A 15,272-nucleotide genomic window follows, 5' to 3' on the forward strand; every position below is an offset into this window, starting at 1 on the left:
TTGACAGCTTTAGTTACTTTTCAGATGAAGATTTGACACAATGGATAATATAACAAGCTTTTAAAATACAACACATTGTTAAAGATGAAACCAGTGGTTTCCAACCTTTTTGGCTTTTGGCGTCTTACAAAGTGTGTAGTCGGGGTCACATTTCACATGTCTATGAGTTGTTAACAGCTCCACCAAATAGTGATTTTTCCTTCTAAACTTCTCACATGCTTTCATTTCAATAAATGTTCAAATGATCCAATATTTCAGCAAAAATCAAAGATTAGAGAAAAAGTCCAAAAACTGAAAACAGATTTGTGTATCAGAACTTTGTTTTTTCTTCTTTCCTCTCCCATTAATCATCTCACGACCCCTCAGATTTATATAGTGACCCTTTTGGAGGGGCCCGACCCCTAGGTTGGGAACCACTGGACTAAACTAGCTAACTGTATATAAAGTAGTTGAAAGTAGCTCCACCTCCAGCAGCTACAACAGTAACATGCTGCTCTAACACTGATGCTTCAGTATTAATAATCTAATGATGTCATATATAATAATATATCAGTCAGAGGGACCAAACCACTACTTTTACTGCAATACTTTAACTACATCAAGCTCATAATACTTATGTAGTTTTACTGTACTTAAGTAGGATTTTTCATGCAGGACTTTTACTTGTAATGCAGTATTTTTAAATTGCTGTATTGATACTTTTACTAAGTAAAGGATCTGAGTTCTGCCATCGCTAACCATCATTCACTCGGAGCCCAAAAGTGATGTTTAAAGTCTGACCAACAGTCTAAAAAACTACAAAGAAATTCAGTTTACAGAGAGAAAAGTGGCACATTTTCCATTATGTTTTGCTTTTTAACTTGATAAATAGCACAGAAATCTTCCCAAGTGTTTACACAGCCAGTAAATCAATGTAAAAAAGAGATAATAATGATGGAAAAGGTATTTATGGGCTGATGTCAGAGGTTATCACACCTACGCTTTTCACATTACAATACAAAATTTATAAAATGTATGAACAAGCTACATTTTTCAATTTAAAAGTCATATCAATTATTAAAAATATATTCTTGCAAAAGCCATGCATATACCCACATTATGTGATCATATTCTATTTAATGTTTTACAATATTTTACTATTTTTTGAAATTGTTATTGTTATTTACACAATATAAAAATCATGCAGATCATTGTTAATTTATTGTATTCTGATCACACTGTTTTTTTCTGTCACTTATTGTTTATTTTTATGGTCAAAGTTTTTTACTAATTGTTTATTTTCATTTGATTTTGATTTGTAAAGCACTTTGGGCTGCTTCTTTGCATGAAAGGTGCTATACAAATAAAGTTATTATAATATTAGTTTATGTTTGTCATTTCATAAACACTAACACTAATTCTGTAATAATTCTTAAATCTGTCTGCTGTTGGAAACGGAGTGAGACCTCTTTGTTTCTTCCTCTTGTGAGCAAAATTCTGTTTTATAGACGATCTTTGATTCAGGACTCTGATTCTTTTAACAGAATCAGAGTTTCTTAAACAGAAACTCGATTTAAACCGTTAAAATAAAACACATGCTGTATTTTCTTCTTCATAAAGTAAGAAGAAATATATTTTTGTAAGTCAACACTTTCTACTCTCAGCCTACAGATTATTGTTGAGTAAAAACACGACGGTCTCACGTTCCTAGCGGGATTGTTTCTCACCGGACATTTAATGCAGACGGACCCGAAGCAACATGACAGCCGTTAATGAAAACACGGCTCTAAATGTGGGAGATGGAGCAGAAAGTGACGACGAGGCCAAACTACAGATGTTAAAAGGCAAGATAGTAAATTAACCGGTTAATTTGTCGTTAATATTGACGTCAGCAGTCGGCAGGTTCCGCCGTTTGTTGTGATTTTACAGCGTTTTTCACTCTGAGGTCACTGCAATGTCGACCTGTGTGTGTCCCCTCTTTATCACAGCTAACTCCGCGTAAAAATCTTGCATTTTAATGTATATTTGGTTATTGAGAAACAAACATAACCTGTTAAAACATCAGAGGGTCGTTTCTGGATTTGTAGTTTCCTCCTACACAGATTATCTTCTTCTTGTCGTGCAGAGAGAGACTGTGACGCCAAACTCCATTTAAAACTTTCACAGTTTAAGGTTTCTGTACCTGTCAAAAATTCCGCATGAGACATAAAATATAACTAGACTTTATTTCTGAAACATTAAGTTCTTCTGCTCATTTCGGCTCAGTATAATCCACCAAGCAGTCCTCATTATAATACTGTTTCAGCTTCTATATCTGTATTGTTTTCTGTTCATCCAAGTCTTTTTTCGCCAAGATACACTGTGCTGGACAGAGCACTGGTTACCAGTTTTTTACATTTTCTCAATGGAGGAAGTGTTGCTTGTTCAATTATGTGAGTCCATAATGAAAACGTGGCTGCAGACCAGTTTGGTATCATGTTTTGTGAAGTCAGACGTCTTTCCAAGGGATCTTTAATGGTCAAATATTGTAATGGAGTCTTGACAGATTCACATCTTATTAAAGTTGGTTTCATTTGATATGTTATTTCCTTAATGGTTGTAGTTTCCTTCTGCACATGTATGTTCTTTATCCAGTCATGGAGAGATACTGTGACGCCAGACTACATTCAAAAACTGTACAATTTAATGTTTGTTTGGTTATGGACTGAACCACATGAGCCCTAAACTATGACTTTTGACTGTTTCCTGTCATATCATGTTCTCTGTTCAGGATTTCTGAAGTTCCCAGAAAAGAGTTGGATGAGTTTCCACAGATTTCCTTTCACTGAAAGTGTCGCTCAAGTTCTCACCTGACTTCCTGTGTGCAGGTGCAGCGTTCCTGACCACGGTGGCGTCTGCAGGGATGATGGCAGGATTCGGTTCCACGTTAGCGCTGGCCAAAAAAAAAAGCCCAAACTGGTTTAATAAGGTAAAGTTCCTCCTGCAGGAGTGTTGAGAAAATCAAGTCTTCATTGTCGCTTTTCATTCAGAATTTGCTCCACATTATAAGAGGATCCTTCCTGCTGTTTTTACTACACAGATGACAAAATTAGCTTTTCTGATGACTGATGGACGGACGCTTTATCGTCAATGTTCCTCGATTACCTGAACTGTATCATTAAACATTAGAGTGCAAAACATTCATTGATAAAGTCAATGGACAGACGATTAATCGACAACTATTGATCTGTGAATTATCTCAGTTGTTTTCTGAGCAAAAATGCCAAAACGTTTTCTGCCTCCAGTTTCTCCAGTTTGAGGACTTTTCTCTGTTTTATATGATTGTAACGAGGCGTCACGTTGGACTCTGGTACATTATATAGACTAAAACAATCTGCAGATAATGGAAATAAGGCTGCAACTAATGATTATTTTCATTATTAATTTATCTGTTGATTATTTTGTCAATTAATCGATTAATCGTTTGGTTTATTAAATGTCAGAAAATAGTGAGAAATGACTTGAAGTATTAATCAATTAACTAAGAGCTGCAACAATTAGTTGAGCAGCTATTTTGATAATTTATTAATCATTTTATTCACTTTTCAAGCAAAAAAGCTAAAAATTCTTTGGTTTCGGCTCCTGAAATGTGAATATTTGCTGCTTTTCTTTGGGATTTCAGGAAAAACAAGGAATTTAAAGACGTCACATTGGAGTCGGAGCTGGACATTGTATTGACTAAAATAAACTGCAGATTAATCGATAATGAAAGTAGGGCTGCAACCAATGATTATTCTCACTATCGATTCATCTGTCAATGATTTTTTCGATTAATCGTTTGGTTTAAATGTCTTCACATTGCCTTTTTTGTCCGACAAAAAGTCTAAAACCTTCATATATTCAATTTACTGTCATTTATGTCAAAGAAAAGCAACAAAACTTCATAATAAAGCAGCTGGGAACGATGAATTCTGCATTTTTTACCAGGAAAAATAACTGAAACGATGAATTGATCATGGAAACAGTTGCCAGTTCACTTTCTGTTGATTGACTAATCTATTAGTTGTTTCAGCTCTGAATGAAAATAATCTTTAGTTGCAGCTAATTAAAACTAAACTGATCAAACTAATCCTTTAATTGACTAATTCTCTCAGGCAGCACAAGCTGATAGTTGAAGTATCTACGGTTGTGTGCGAGAAGCGAACGACGGTTGTTTACATGGAGTTCAGCGAGTTATTGACGCCGCCGTGTGATTTAGTTTTTCTCATTTGCAGCGCCGTCGAATGATTGGAAACAACAACAAGCGTCCGCGATGACGTCTGCTTTAACCTCCTGACTCATCAGGTGCAGACGTGATGAAAAAAAACGTCGCGACACATTCCTCCAGAGGTCGACCCGAAAATAGTCCGCAGAAGAAACTTTCCATGAAATTTCAGCATTTTCAATCCACGGCCTCAAACTGGGGGACTTGATCTCATCCTGTTAACTGGAACCGTGCGATTATTGGCTGCTCACAGGATCCCATTAAACATGACGCACACGGACACCAGCGGCCTGTTTGTGTCCGAGATAAACTTAGCGTCAGGGGACAACGGGGCGCTTGTTCCCGGAGTCTATTTCCGTCACAGACTGGTCTTTGTCGTCTACGTCGAAGCCCCTCGGCCCCCGGAGGACTGAGCTAAAATTTTAAAAATGTGAAATGTGATTAAACGTGGAGCCGCACGTGGTGTCGAAGTCGCTGCGTCGCTCCACTTCTGCCTCTGAAGCTTCTACTGGAGCTTCATGAAAACTGCTGATTTTAAACAGTTTGGACAATAAGACTTTATGACAGTGTTTGAGTCACATATTTATATATATTAACATTGTCTTATAACAACTATGTGGCCAAAAGTATCTGGACACGAATCTTGAAATGAGTTTAATTACATTTATATTTAAAATAGAAACTGTAAATGTAAAAGCAGGAAACAAAAGATGTAAAATGATGTTCAGACACAATCAGGAAATTAAATAACAAAAAGTAAAGTCTTAAGTTTTGTGATTCAATTTTAAAATGTAATTATTAATTTATCAATTAAAGACAGAATGAGGAACTGGAACTATTTTAATTTTATATTTTTTATTATTCTACTTTTTCAGAGTTTAGTCATACTTAATTTAAATGCTAGTTTAATGAATCAATTAATTGACACAATAGTCTATAATTATTCTAGTGACACACTTCAGCCTCCGTACAACTGACACTTTCAGTTGAATAACCAGCGTTATTGATCAAGAGTAATAATTATTAGTGGATATTTGTCACTTTTATAATCCATATTTGAAAGGAATATTAAGTAAATATTTTTTTATATTTTTTATCATGGTGAAAATGTGCTGCCCACTTTTTATTTGTATTATGTTGTATTTTTAAATTTTAATATTTATATATATTTTATTTGTATTAGTTGCTCTGAGTTTGTTCTGTTATTTATTGTTCGATTAAGTCTCCTGTTAAGGTTAAAATGTATTCGATTAATCTTTATTATTATTATTATTATTATTATTATTATTATTATTATTATTATTATTATTATTATCTTTAAGAACCACTACCCTATCCTACATTAAAATAATTTATTACACTATTGCTCCATCTTATGTCATAACATCATTTGTTCTATATTTCATTTATATATTTATAGCTGTTTGTTCATGTTAGATTTATATTTTTCTATATGAAAGAGTTAATGAGTTGTTGAATGAGAGTTAATGCACATGGTTTTCTATATTTGATATATAGAAAATTTAAACTTTTAAACTGCAGATGAACTTTTTCTTCTTCTGCTTCTGCCTTGTTTTATTTTTTCTCTGCTGCTCTTTTCTTCAGATGTAGTTAGTTAAGAAAAGTCAAGTTGAAGCTAAAATAAAAACCTAAAATGAGGTCAACAGTAGAATAATTCTGCTACATACCAGGGTCAGGGTCAAAGGTCAGAGGTCACAGACAGACTCTGTATTCATGTGACTCAAAAAGCAGCAAAAAACTCCAGAAACTGAACTTTTTTTTTTTTCTTCAGAAAACTGATGAAGTTTAATCACATTCAGCCTGATGAAGCTCAGAATGTAAAACATGTTTCCTCCTCAGCTCTGTGGAATCTGACCTTTGACCTCTGAGACACAGAAAATGTCGTATTAAAAGTTAATTATGTGTCTGTAAATCGGTGGTGGAAAGTAACATTACTTAAGTACTGTACTTAAGTACAATACTTAAACTACATCAAGCTGATAATACTTATGTACTTTTACTTAAGTAGGATTTTTCATGCAGGACTTTTACTTGTACTGGAGTATTTTTACTTCGCTGTATTGGTACTTTTACTGAAGTAAAGGATCTGAGTACTTCTTCCATCACTGCTGCAAATATTCTGACCTCTTCTTCGTCCTGATGAGACTTTTATTAAAAAATTAGATACAGAACTACTGATGACATTATTTGTTCTAGTGAAAGTGAGTTTTCAGAAATGATTTAAACGTCTGTTTATTTCTCTGGTTCCTGATGTCGTTGTTTCCTCCGCAGGGCGTCATGGCGACGGCGGCGGTCCCGGAGAGCGGGGCGTCTCTGGCCCTCAGAGCTCTGGGTTGGGGCTCTCTGTACGCCTGGTGTGGAGTCGGTCTGCTCAGCTTCAGTGTGTGGAAAGCCCTGGGAGTTCACAGCGTACGTATCAGCAGACCCACAATTCACTGATGTGTTCTTGCAGTAATGAATTTGATGTGTTTGTTACTGTCAGACAGCAACTCGTTATGTAACACGTTAGTCTGCAAACGACCAGACGCTTCATGCTTCAGTCTTCAGACTGTGGAGGATTAAATGACCTCCAGCTGACAGTTTTATCTCTTCATGGTGCCAACAATAATTACTCCAAAAAAACATCCCATAAATAAACCACTGCTAAAAAAAGAGATTTCAAGATTAAAGAGAAAATATTTTAATACTATTAAAACACTTTTAAATGCTAAAAAAGAATGAAAAGCTGTAAAAATTCAAGACTGAATTTGAAATATTTCAAGAAAAATTGTAAAACTGCAAGAAAAGTAAATGTTTTAATAAAAAAGTCAAACAATTTCAATAATAATAATAAATAATAATATTTCCAGCATAGAGATGAAATACTTCAATGTCCTAACATTGAATTAAATATCAAGAATAAAGTAAAAATCTGTTTTTTTAAGTCAAAATATTTCAAGAATAAAATTGTAAAATTGTGAGAATACAGCTGAAATATTTACTGATCAAAAGTCCAGAAATTTAAAGATGGTTTATAGAGAAAATATATATTTTTAAAGTCAGTATTTTGAGAAACATCGTGAATCAAGTTGAAATATTTCAAGATTACAGTCCTTCATTTTTAAGAATAACAAGAATAAAGTACATTAAAGAAATGCTGTAATATTTAATATATTCATATATTCATATTTCAAGAATGAGAATTAAGTCAAAATATTTTGAGAAAGGTCATAAAATTTCATGAATAAAGTTGATATTCTTGATATTTCAAGAGGAAAAACTTCAAGAATGAAGTACAAATGTTTTAAAGAAAAAAATAGTAAATTGTGAAAATACAATTAAAATATTTTGAGAAATGTAAAATTTTACAAATAAAGTTTAAATATTTAAAGAAAAAAAAAGGTTGGAATATTTCGAGAAATCCTAAAATTCCAAGAATATGAATAAAATGAAAATATTTTGAAAAAAAAAGTCAAAATATTTCAAGAAAAGTTGTGAAAATTTCAGCTGTAATTCTCAAGAAGAATAAAGTGAAAATATTTTGATAAAAATGACGTCAGAAACAAGTTGAACTTAAAGGATCAGTTCACCACGTTCTCACATCTCTAAAGAGATAAAATAGATTTTATGAAATTTAATTGTGTTTAACAGCCAAAACCAGAAGTGATGTCGTTTACTGAACGTATTTTTACCAATTAAAGACAAAAGTTTGTAGTTTTCTGACTGATTTTCATCTCTTCAGTTGTCAGAGTTCAGACAGAAGATGCAGTCCTTCTTCCCGTCCATCCCGAAGACCCCCGAGGCTGCTGGATCTGAACCTCTGGACTGGGACTCTGTCTTCAAGTCCAAGTGACAAACGAACGAGACACAAAGACTGAAAACAACAGAATTTACAGCTGCAGCAGCTGTTCAGACTGTTTGTGTTGATTTCTGTGGAGGCTGCAGAAACCGGAGAATCCTCTGGACCAGTTTATCTTCACTTCTGGTTCCCAGTGTTTCTCCAGTTTATAAAGATGTTGTCTGACTGAGCTCTCGCGGCTCGGAGGTCGGTGTCTTTTGGTCGGTTTCAACAGGTGAAGATTGAACTGTCGGACTGAAAGGACGAAACGCGTCGCTTGAAGACTTGTGGTGTGTTCGAGTAAAATCTGACAAATGAAGTTTCTCTGAAAACAAATCAGTGTTTTCACAACTGTCATGTTTCCCATCTTCTCAGAGGACGGGTATCATTTCCCACACGTTGCGTGTCCTTGAACGCACCACGAAGAAAATGCCAAACAACAATAATGTAATTTTGACAACAATAAAAGTGGATGTAATCGTCAGTAAGTTTCAGTTCTTCACAGACTGATTTTAATAGAAATAAACAAAAAGAAATCAATGTGATTGATAGTTTGGAAGCTGATCAGCTGGAATATTGTTACTGGTTCATGCTGTAAGTTAAAAGTCTGTTGGATGCTTGTAAAGCTAATGTTGGCATCTTAAAATGTTAATATGTAATAAATATAAAAACATTTCTTATTTTAATGACAAATGTGTTAATTTTGTGTCTCTGAATGTTTCACTTGTGAGCTGGTTTGTTTCTATTTGGAGTTTTTTTCTAAAATATCTCAATAAATATAAAATAAATCAAATTTAGCTTCACAATTCACATTTTCTTGCGGTTTGTTTTTAAAGCTATGACATCACTGTAAAGTGAAGCCTTTACTTTATTTAATAATAATAATAATAATAATAATAATAATGATAATAGTGACTGCTCAGCACATTTCTCTTGAAGCTCTGGATCAAAATGAAGCAGTTGAGTTGAAATCACTGTTGAGAAGCATTAGATACTCAAATTGGTGACATCTGCTGACCAACTGCTGTTATTACATTTGTATAGAAGGATTAAAGGACACATTCTTCCAGGTCTATATTTATATTCTTATTTATATTTCTACTGGAATATCTTTGCATGATTTACAGTTAAAAACTCCTTATTTGTCTCATATCGGCTGTTTATGCAGCTCCTCAGAAGAACAAATAATAATTAAATGCTGCTTATACACCAACTCATCAGTAATAATAATAATATACTTTATTAAACGTATATACCAGCCACACGATTTTCTGCAAAACCACTGCTTTTACTGCAATACTTTACATTTTGCTGATAATACTTATGTACATTTACTTGTAATGGAGTATTGTTACATTGCTGTATTGGTACTTTTACTTGACCTGAGTACTTCTTCCACCATCAACTGTCTCCATACTGTAAAAAAAACCTGGAAACTTTTTTAAATTGTAGAAACCATCAGATTAATTTAGTAAAAATGTTTCCAGAGCTGCAAAGTGAAACCTGCCTCACAGAAATAGTCTGGTTTATAAATATTTCAGCCTGCAGCAGTGTGAAATGCAGTTATTTCTGCTGCTGCTGCGTTCAGTCTTCAGACGGACAGAACGAAGACGCCGTCACGACGAGTCTCACATCAAAGTGATGACCTTTCACACTGATAACAACACGACTCTAAATATAAACATGTTGGTGTTTACATGTCGTGTCTGAACTGCCGGTGGAAGTATTCAGATCCTTTACTTCCCTAAAAGTACTAATACAACAATGTAAAAATGCTCCATTAGAAGTAAAAGTCCTGCATAAAAAACCTTACTACAGTAAAAGTACATAAGTATTATGAGCTTGATGTAGTTAAAGTATTGCAGTAAAAGTAGTGGTTTGGTCCCTCTGACTGATATATATAGTATACATATGTAGTACATAGTATATGTACTATGTATGTAGTGGAGTGAAAGTATAAAGTAGCATCAAATGGAAATACTCAAGTAAAGTACAAGTACCTCCAGATTGTACTTAAGTAGACTACTTGAGTAAATGTACTTAGTCACTGGTCTGGACTGGAAATATATTGTGAAGATTTTATCTCATTAACTCTTTAAACGAGCCATCGTTTGAACACATGAAGTCATGCTTTTATTCTTCTACATCCTGGTGTTTAGTTGATGTACTATTCAGGAATTGAGAATTAGCGTCACATTTATGAGCTTTGGTGCTAGAAAGGCATTCTGGGAAATGTAAGAAATTTCCATTTGTTGAAAGTAGACTGATTTTACGAGGAGAGGAGCGAGTTGAAGATCACAGACTGATGATGAAACTGAAGATCTGTGGAGACAAACAGGAGCTGGAGGAGTGAAAAAATGATGAAAGCAAATATTTTCCTTTTTCATCATCGTTATTTTAAAGAATATAAAGTTTCAGGAGGGTTGAAGTTCATCACAGCAGCTGTATAAATATCCCCAGTGATCAAAACTCCAATAAAAACATTAGTGAGTTCATGTTAACTAGCTAATGTTAGCATGTTAATAAGCTAATGTTAGCATTTAACCATGATACTCATACAAAGCTAGGATGTGAGTGTTGCATTACGATAAACAGGCCAACTGTGACTATCTTAAAATACTAACTTTAGCATCCAATGCTAATATTAACACTCGCTAACTTTGTGTTTCTACTATAAAGAAAAGTGTTTTAATTTGGACCTCAGGTCAAAGCACAGCTGAGCCTCATTAGCCTGTTAGCCCGCTAACCTCTGTTGTGATTTAAACTGGAAGCAAATGTTAGCATCTTAATGTTCCAACATTAGCATTCAGCTCAAACAAAGCTGAACCAAAAGCACACACGAGCCTGACAAAGTCAAAATTAGTCTGATAGCGTAGAACTAAGCCTGACAAGCTAAGCCTAAAATGTCCTAAAGTGGCCACCGTACAGAGAGTTAAGTTTTATGACTACTGTGAGAGTAAAAAAAAAACATTATAAAGACTAAAATTGAAATATTTTGAGAGGAATGTCAGGAGAATAAAGTCATAATTTTGAGAAAAATGCCACAACATTAAGATTTTTTTAATATTACTAATTAAGTTGTAATATTTTGAGATTTTAATTGTGAACAGGTGAGTCTTTCAGCTTTTACGTTCCAAATGAGTTTTTCTCTTGACAAATCGTAACTTTATCAGAGAATTATGGAATTATGACTTTCTCCAGTAATTTTGTGTCATAAAACAGACATATTATGACTTTTCCTCATAAAATTACAACTTTGTCATATTGATTTTTTATTTGTAAGATTATAACTTTATTCTTAAAATAGTTTTTTTGTGTAAAAATGTGACTTTTCACACATAAAAGTGAATTTAGTCTTATATGACTTTTCACATGTAGATTTATGACTGAAATATAACTCGTGTACATTTCTGTACTTTTTGAAGATGTTATTTCACTTTCTAAAAGTATAACTTCATTCTTCAAATATTATGACTATTTTTTAAAGTTGTAGCTATTCTCAGAATATGACTTATTACTTTTAAAAGTATAACTTTATTCTTAAAATTTTATGGCTTTTCACATGTAGATTTATGACTATTTTTGAAATACAGACTTTTTATGTGTAAATTTATGTACTTTTTAAAAATGTTTATTTTACTTTTACAAGTATAACTTTATTCTTCAAATATTATGTCTATTATTTTAAATTGTAACTATTCTCAGAATATGACATTACTTTTAAAAGAATAACTTTATTCTTACAATTTTATGGCTTTTCACATGTAGATTTATGACTATTTTTGAAATACAGACTTTTTATGTGTAAATTTATGTACTTTTTAAAAATGTTTATTTTACTTTTAAAAGTTTAACTTTATTCTTCAAATATTATGTCTATTATTTTAAATTGTAACTATTCTCAGAATATGACATTACTTTTAAAAGTATAACTTTATTCTTAAAATTTTATGGCTTTTCACATGTAGATTTATGACTATTTTTGAAATACAGACTTTTTATGTGTAAATTTATGTACTTTTTAAAAATGTTTATTTTACTTTTAAAAGTTTAACTTTATTCTTCAAATATTATGTCTATTATTTTAAATTGTAACTATTCTCAGAATATGACATTACTTTTAAAAGAATAACTTTATTCTTAAAATTTTATGGCTTTTCACATGTAGATTTATGACTATTTTTGAAATACAGACTTTTTATGTGTAAATTTATGTACTTTTTAAAAATGTTTATTTTACTTTTAAAAGTTTAACTTTATTCTTCAAATATGACTTTTAAAATTATAACAATTCTCAATGTGACATTACTTTTAAAAGTATAACTTTAATCTTAAAATATTGACTTTTTATATGTAAAATAATCTCAAATATATTACAACTTTTTGGTAAAATTATAAATTGTATTATTTCATGTGTAATGAGGCCTCCACTGATGTGACTGGAGACTTTTAGTTCCAGGATTAAAGACAGAAATAAATCAAGACTTTCTGTATTTCAACTATAAAGTAAATATTTTGTTCGACCCCGCTCACAAAACCAGCCAAGAGCTGCGTTCACAGTGCTCAACCAGAGTTCATGTACGTTTATTCTTTAACATGTTGTGGAACATTTGAAGATCTCAAGACGGTCAAATCAAACAGGAGACGTTCTGGATGTAGAGATTTTCTTTTTTTTTCTCTCTTTACATTTGTTATAACTGTTTTGAAGTTGTGTCAGTTAGCAATGAGTACAGTCCCGCACCCCGACCTCCTGTACATACAGTCCATCAAATCAGACCCACATCATCTGTCAAAAAAAAACATCCTGAAACTGAGATTTTTTTTTTTTTTACTTTAAATACAGAAAAAGAAAATGTCTCCACCTGCTGGGAAGAGAGAAACTGAATCTTCAGGTGAGCAGAGTTGTGATTATAAATGACAACCGTTAATTAATTATCCAGCTACCGTCAGAGTCATGACACCACCTGCTGGAGCTCAAATGTACATCTTCTATTTACAGGAGGACAATGACAGTGGAGGGAAATTTAGATTTGATTGGTGGAGCAGACATAAAAAGTTCTTAAAAAACAGAAAAAAAAGTGACGCAGCCCCCTTTTCGCTGGATACTGCTGTGGTTCGGCAAAATACTGATGGTCAAACTGCAGATGGCCAAATAATTCACATTTAAATCCCCAAAACAAACCGAGAAGTCCTATTGCACCAGAACAAAGTACATGACTGAACATCAGTGTTTTCTCTGTCACACCACATGAGAAAAGAGAGGCCTATCTACAACATGTGTCACTATTTAAATAAATCTGACCACGCCCCCAGAATCTAACTAACCCCGCCCCCCCCCCAAAAAAACAGCCCCGCAAACATAAAGAAACGACCACGTCTGTTTAAAAAACATCGAAGAGCCAGAACCCGAGCGTTCTCCACCGTCACACACTTTGGTTAAAACAAAACAAAAAAAACAAACTGACAAAAGAATAGAAAATTAAAAATACAAGTATTAAATATTTTTGTATTAAAATTACTTAAAAATCCCAAATAAACATTTGCAGATGGAGCCGAGGAACTTTATATATTCTATATATATTCATTTGTATGTAAAAACCTTTGCGTTCTGTTCTTTAAATAAAAATATAATAGGAGCCAGTTCGTCACATGGGCAGAGCTGCTTCCAGCGTCACTGAGCATGCTCCGTGGCGGTGTTCGTGTCACGAGCGGCCGATCTTAAAGAGTACTTCACACATGATGGCTGCCACCGAGGAGCTGAGCGCGGCTGACAGCGAGATGTCCAGCAGCCGGCTCTCGTACAGAACAAACTCCGTCCGGTTCTCCTCCACCCTCGCCATGGCCAGCAGCGCCTTGGCAGCGTGGCACATCATGTTGATGCTGGGTGGCTCGTGTGGCGAAGCGGCGTGCAGTAGGCTGTGCGGGTTCTGCTGATACTGAGCCATGGCCACGCTGTCTTCCAGGAAGCCGATCAGAGTTCCCACGCTGCCCTTCAGCAGTGCGATGGTCCGCGCCGCTGTAGGGTCGCCCTGCGCCAGGTTGGACAGGACGGCCACCGCCATCTCACGACACACCTGGCTCTTCCTCTCGCCCACGAGGCGCACCAGCGTGGAGAAGAGCTTCTGCTGGCGGCTGAAGGGCGGGGTGGCGAGCAGCAGGTCCACGTTGCAGTCCTGGATGCTCAGCTTGCACAGACACTCCAGCACCAGTCTCTGCGGCGTGAGCGAGGAGAAGCCGCCCGCCGAGGAGAACGGGTCCTGGGCCTCGGCAGACGGGCACACCATCCAGTGCAGCAGCCCGTCCAGGATGGGCAGGCAGATGCTCTCGGGGTACTGCGACAGGTCCAGCTGGCCGGCGATGTTGGCGAGCGTCACCAGCGTGTTCTCCCTGAGCGCCACCAGGCAGTCCCACCACCACTCGTCCCGGCTGCACGCCAGCCCCTGCTCCTCCTCCCGCTGGTAGGTGGGCAGCGTCCGTTTCCTGCGGGGGTGGTGGTGGTGCAGCAGAACCAGCCGGCCCAGGATCAGCACCAGGCCGGGGTGCTGCGACATGTCGGCGTCGTTGCCGGGGACGAAGGAGAGGCCGCGCACGATGTTGGCGATGCAGACGCAGCGTTTGGTGAGCGAGTCCTGCCAGGACTCCGCGGTGGACAGCGGAGCCTCGTCCCAGCAGCGAGGCTCGTCCTCCAGCTGGCTGATGGGACTCTGAGACGCCGGTGACCTCTGACCTCTGCACTCTGAAAAACAAAGAACACATAGAAGAAAGTAAGAGAACTGATGACGTAATGTTTATAACCACAGAAGTGCTGCAGATATCTAAAATTTAAAATGAAGAATCAAAACTGGTTTCACATTTTTACCACCACTGGTTTCCAGTGACGATGCACCATTAAAGGGACAATTCGCCTGCTTCAAGGGTGATAAATTACTGACGTTGATGAACAGACTTCAGATTAACTCTCATTAAACAGTTAGCGCTCCACCTAGTGGTGCAACAACTGTATTACAACAAACAGTATATTTTCTAACACTGTGCCATCAATCAAATGATCAACAATAAATTAGTAATTAGTATTATTAGTTATCATATTTTTAATATTATCTCATACCCGATTCGTCTACAAAAAACTGAACAAAAAATAAGTCAAACCTCATATCAGCTTTGTACAAAAACTTTGACTTAACACAAAAATAATAATGACTTAAATCAGAA

The 15,272-nt window shown here is 35.3% G+C and overlaps 2 protein-coding genes across 2 annotated transcripts in view; one reads left to right on the forward strand and one right to left on the reverse strand.

Annotated features, from left to right (window-relative positions):
- The first annotated feature begins 1,702 nt into the window (after positions 1–1,702).
- Positions 1,703–8,753, forward strand: tmem242 (transmembrane protein 242). The gene is made up of 4 exons (XM_042390432.1): positions 1,703–1,823; positions 2,847–2,947; positions 6,515–6,652; positions 7,965–8,753. The coding sequence occupies exons 1-4, from the start codon at positions 1,739–1,741 to the stop codon at positions 8,073–8,075; spliced, it is 435 nt and encodes a 144-aa protein (XP_042246366.1). The 5' UTR covers positions 1,703–1,738; the 3' UTR covers positions 8,076–8,753.
- Positions 8,754–12,613: 3,860 nt separating this feature from the next.
- The window catches only part of arid1b (AT rich interactive domain 1B (SWI1-like)), a 57,100-nt gene continuing 54,441 nt past the window's right edge, over positions 12,614–15,272 (reverse strand). The window contains exon 23 of the mRNA XM_042390096.1: positions 12,614–14,801. Coding sequence (XP_042246030.1) covers positions 13,763–14,801 — 1,039 coding nt within the window. The 3' untranslated portion in view covers positions 12,614–13,762. The remainder of the gene's footprint in view (positions 14,802–15,272) is intronic.

Source organism: Thunnus maccoyii, chromosome 17 (genome assembly GCF_910596095.1).
Source record: "Thunnus maccoyii chromosome 17, fThuMac1.1, whole genome shotgun sequence".
Classification (NCBI taxonomy): domain Eukaryota; kingdom Metazoa; phylum Chordata; class Actinopteri; order Scombriformes; family Scombridae; genus Thunnus; species Thunnus maccoyii.

Coding starts and splice junctions, on each gene's coding strand:
- tmem242 (XM_042390432.1), top strand. CDS start 1,739: ATGACAGCCGTTAATGAAAACACGGCTCTAAATGTGGGAGATGGAGCA. Junction 2,948..6,514: donor GCCCAAACTGGTTTAATAAG/GTAAAGTTCCTC, acceptor TTTCCTCCGCAG/GGCGTCATGGCGACGGCGGC. Junction 6,653..7,964: donor AAGCCCTGGGAGTTCACAGC/GTACGTATCAGC, acceptor TCATCTCTTCAG/TTGTCAGAGTTCAGACAGAA.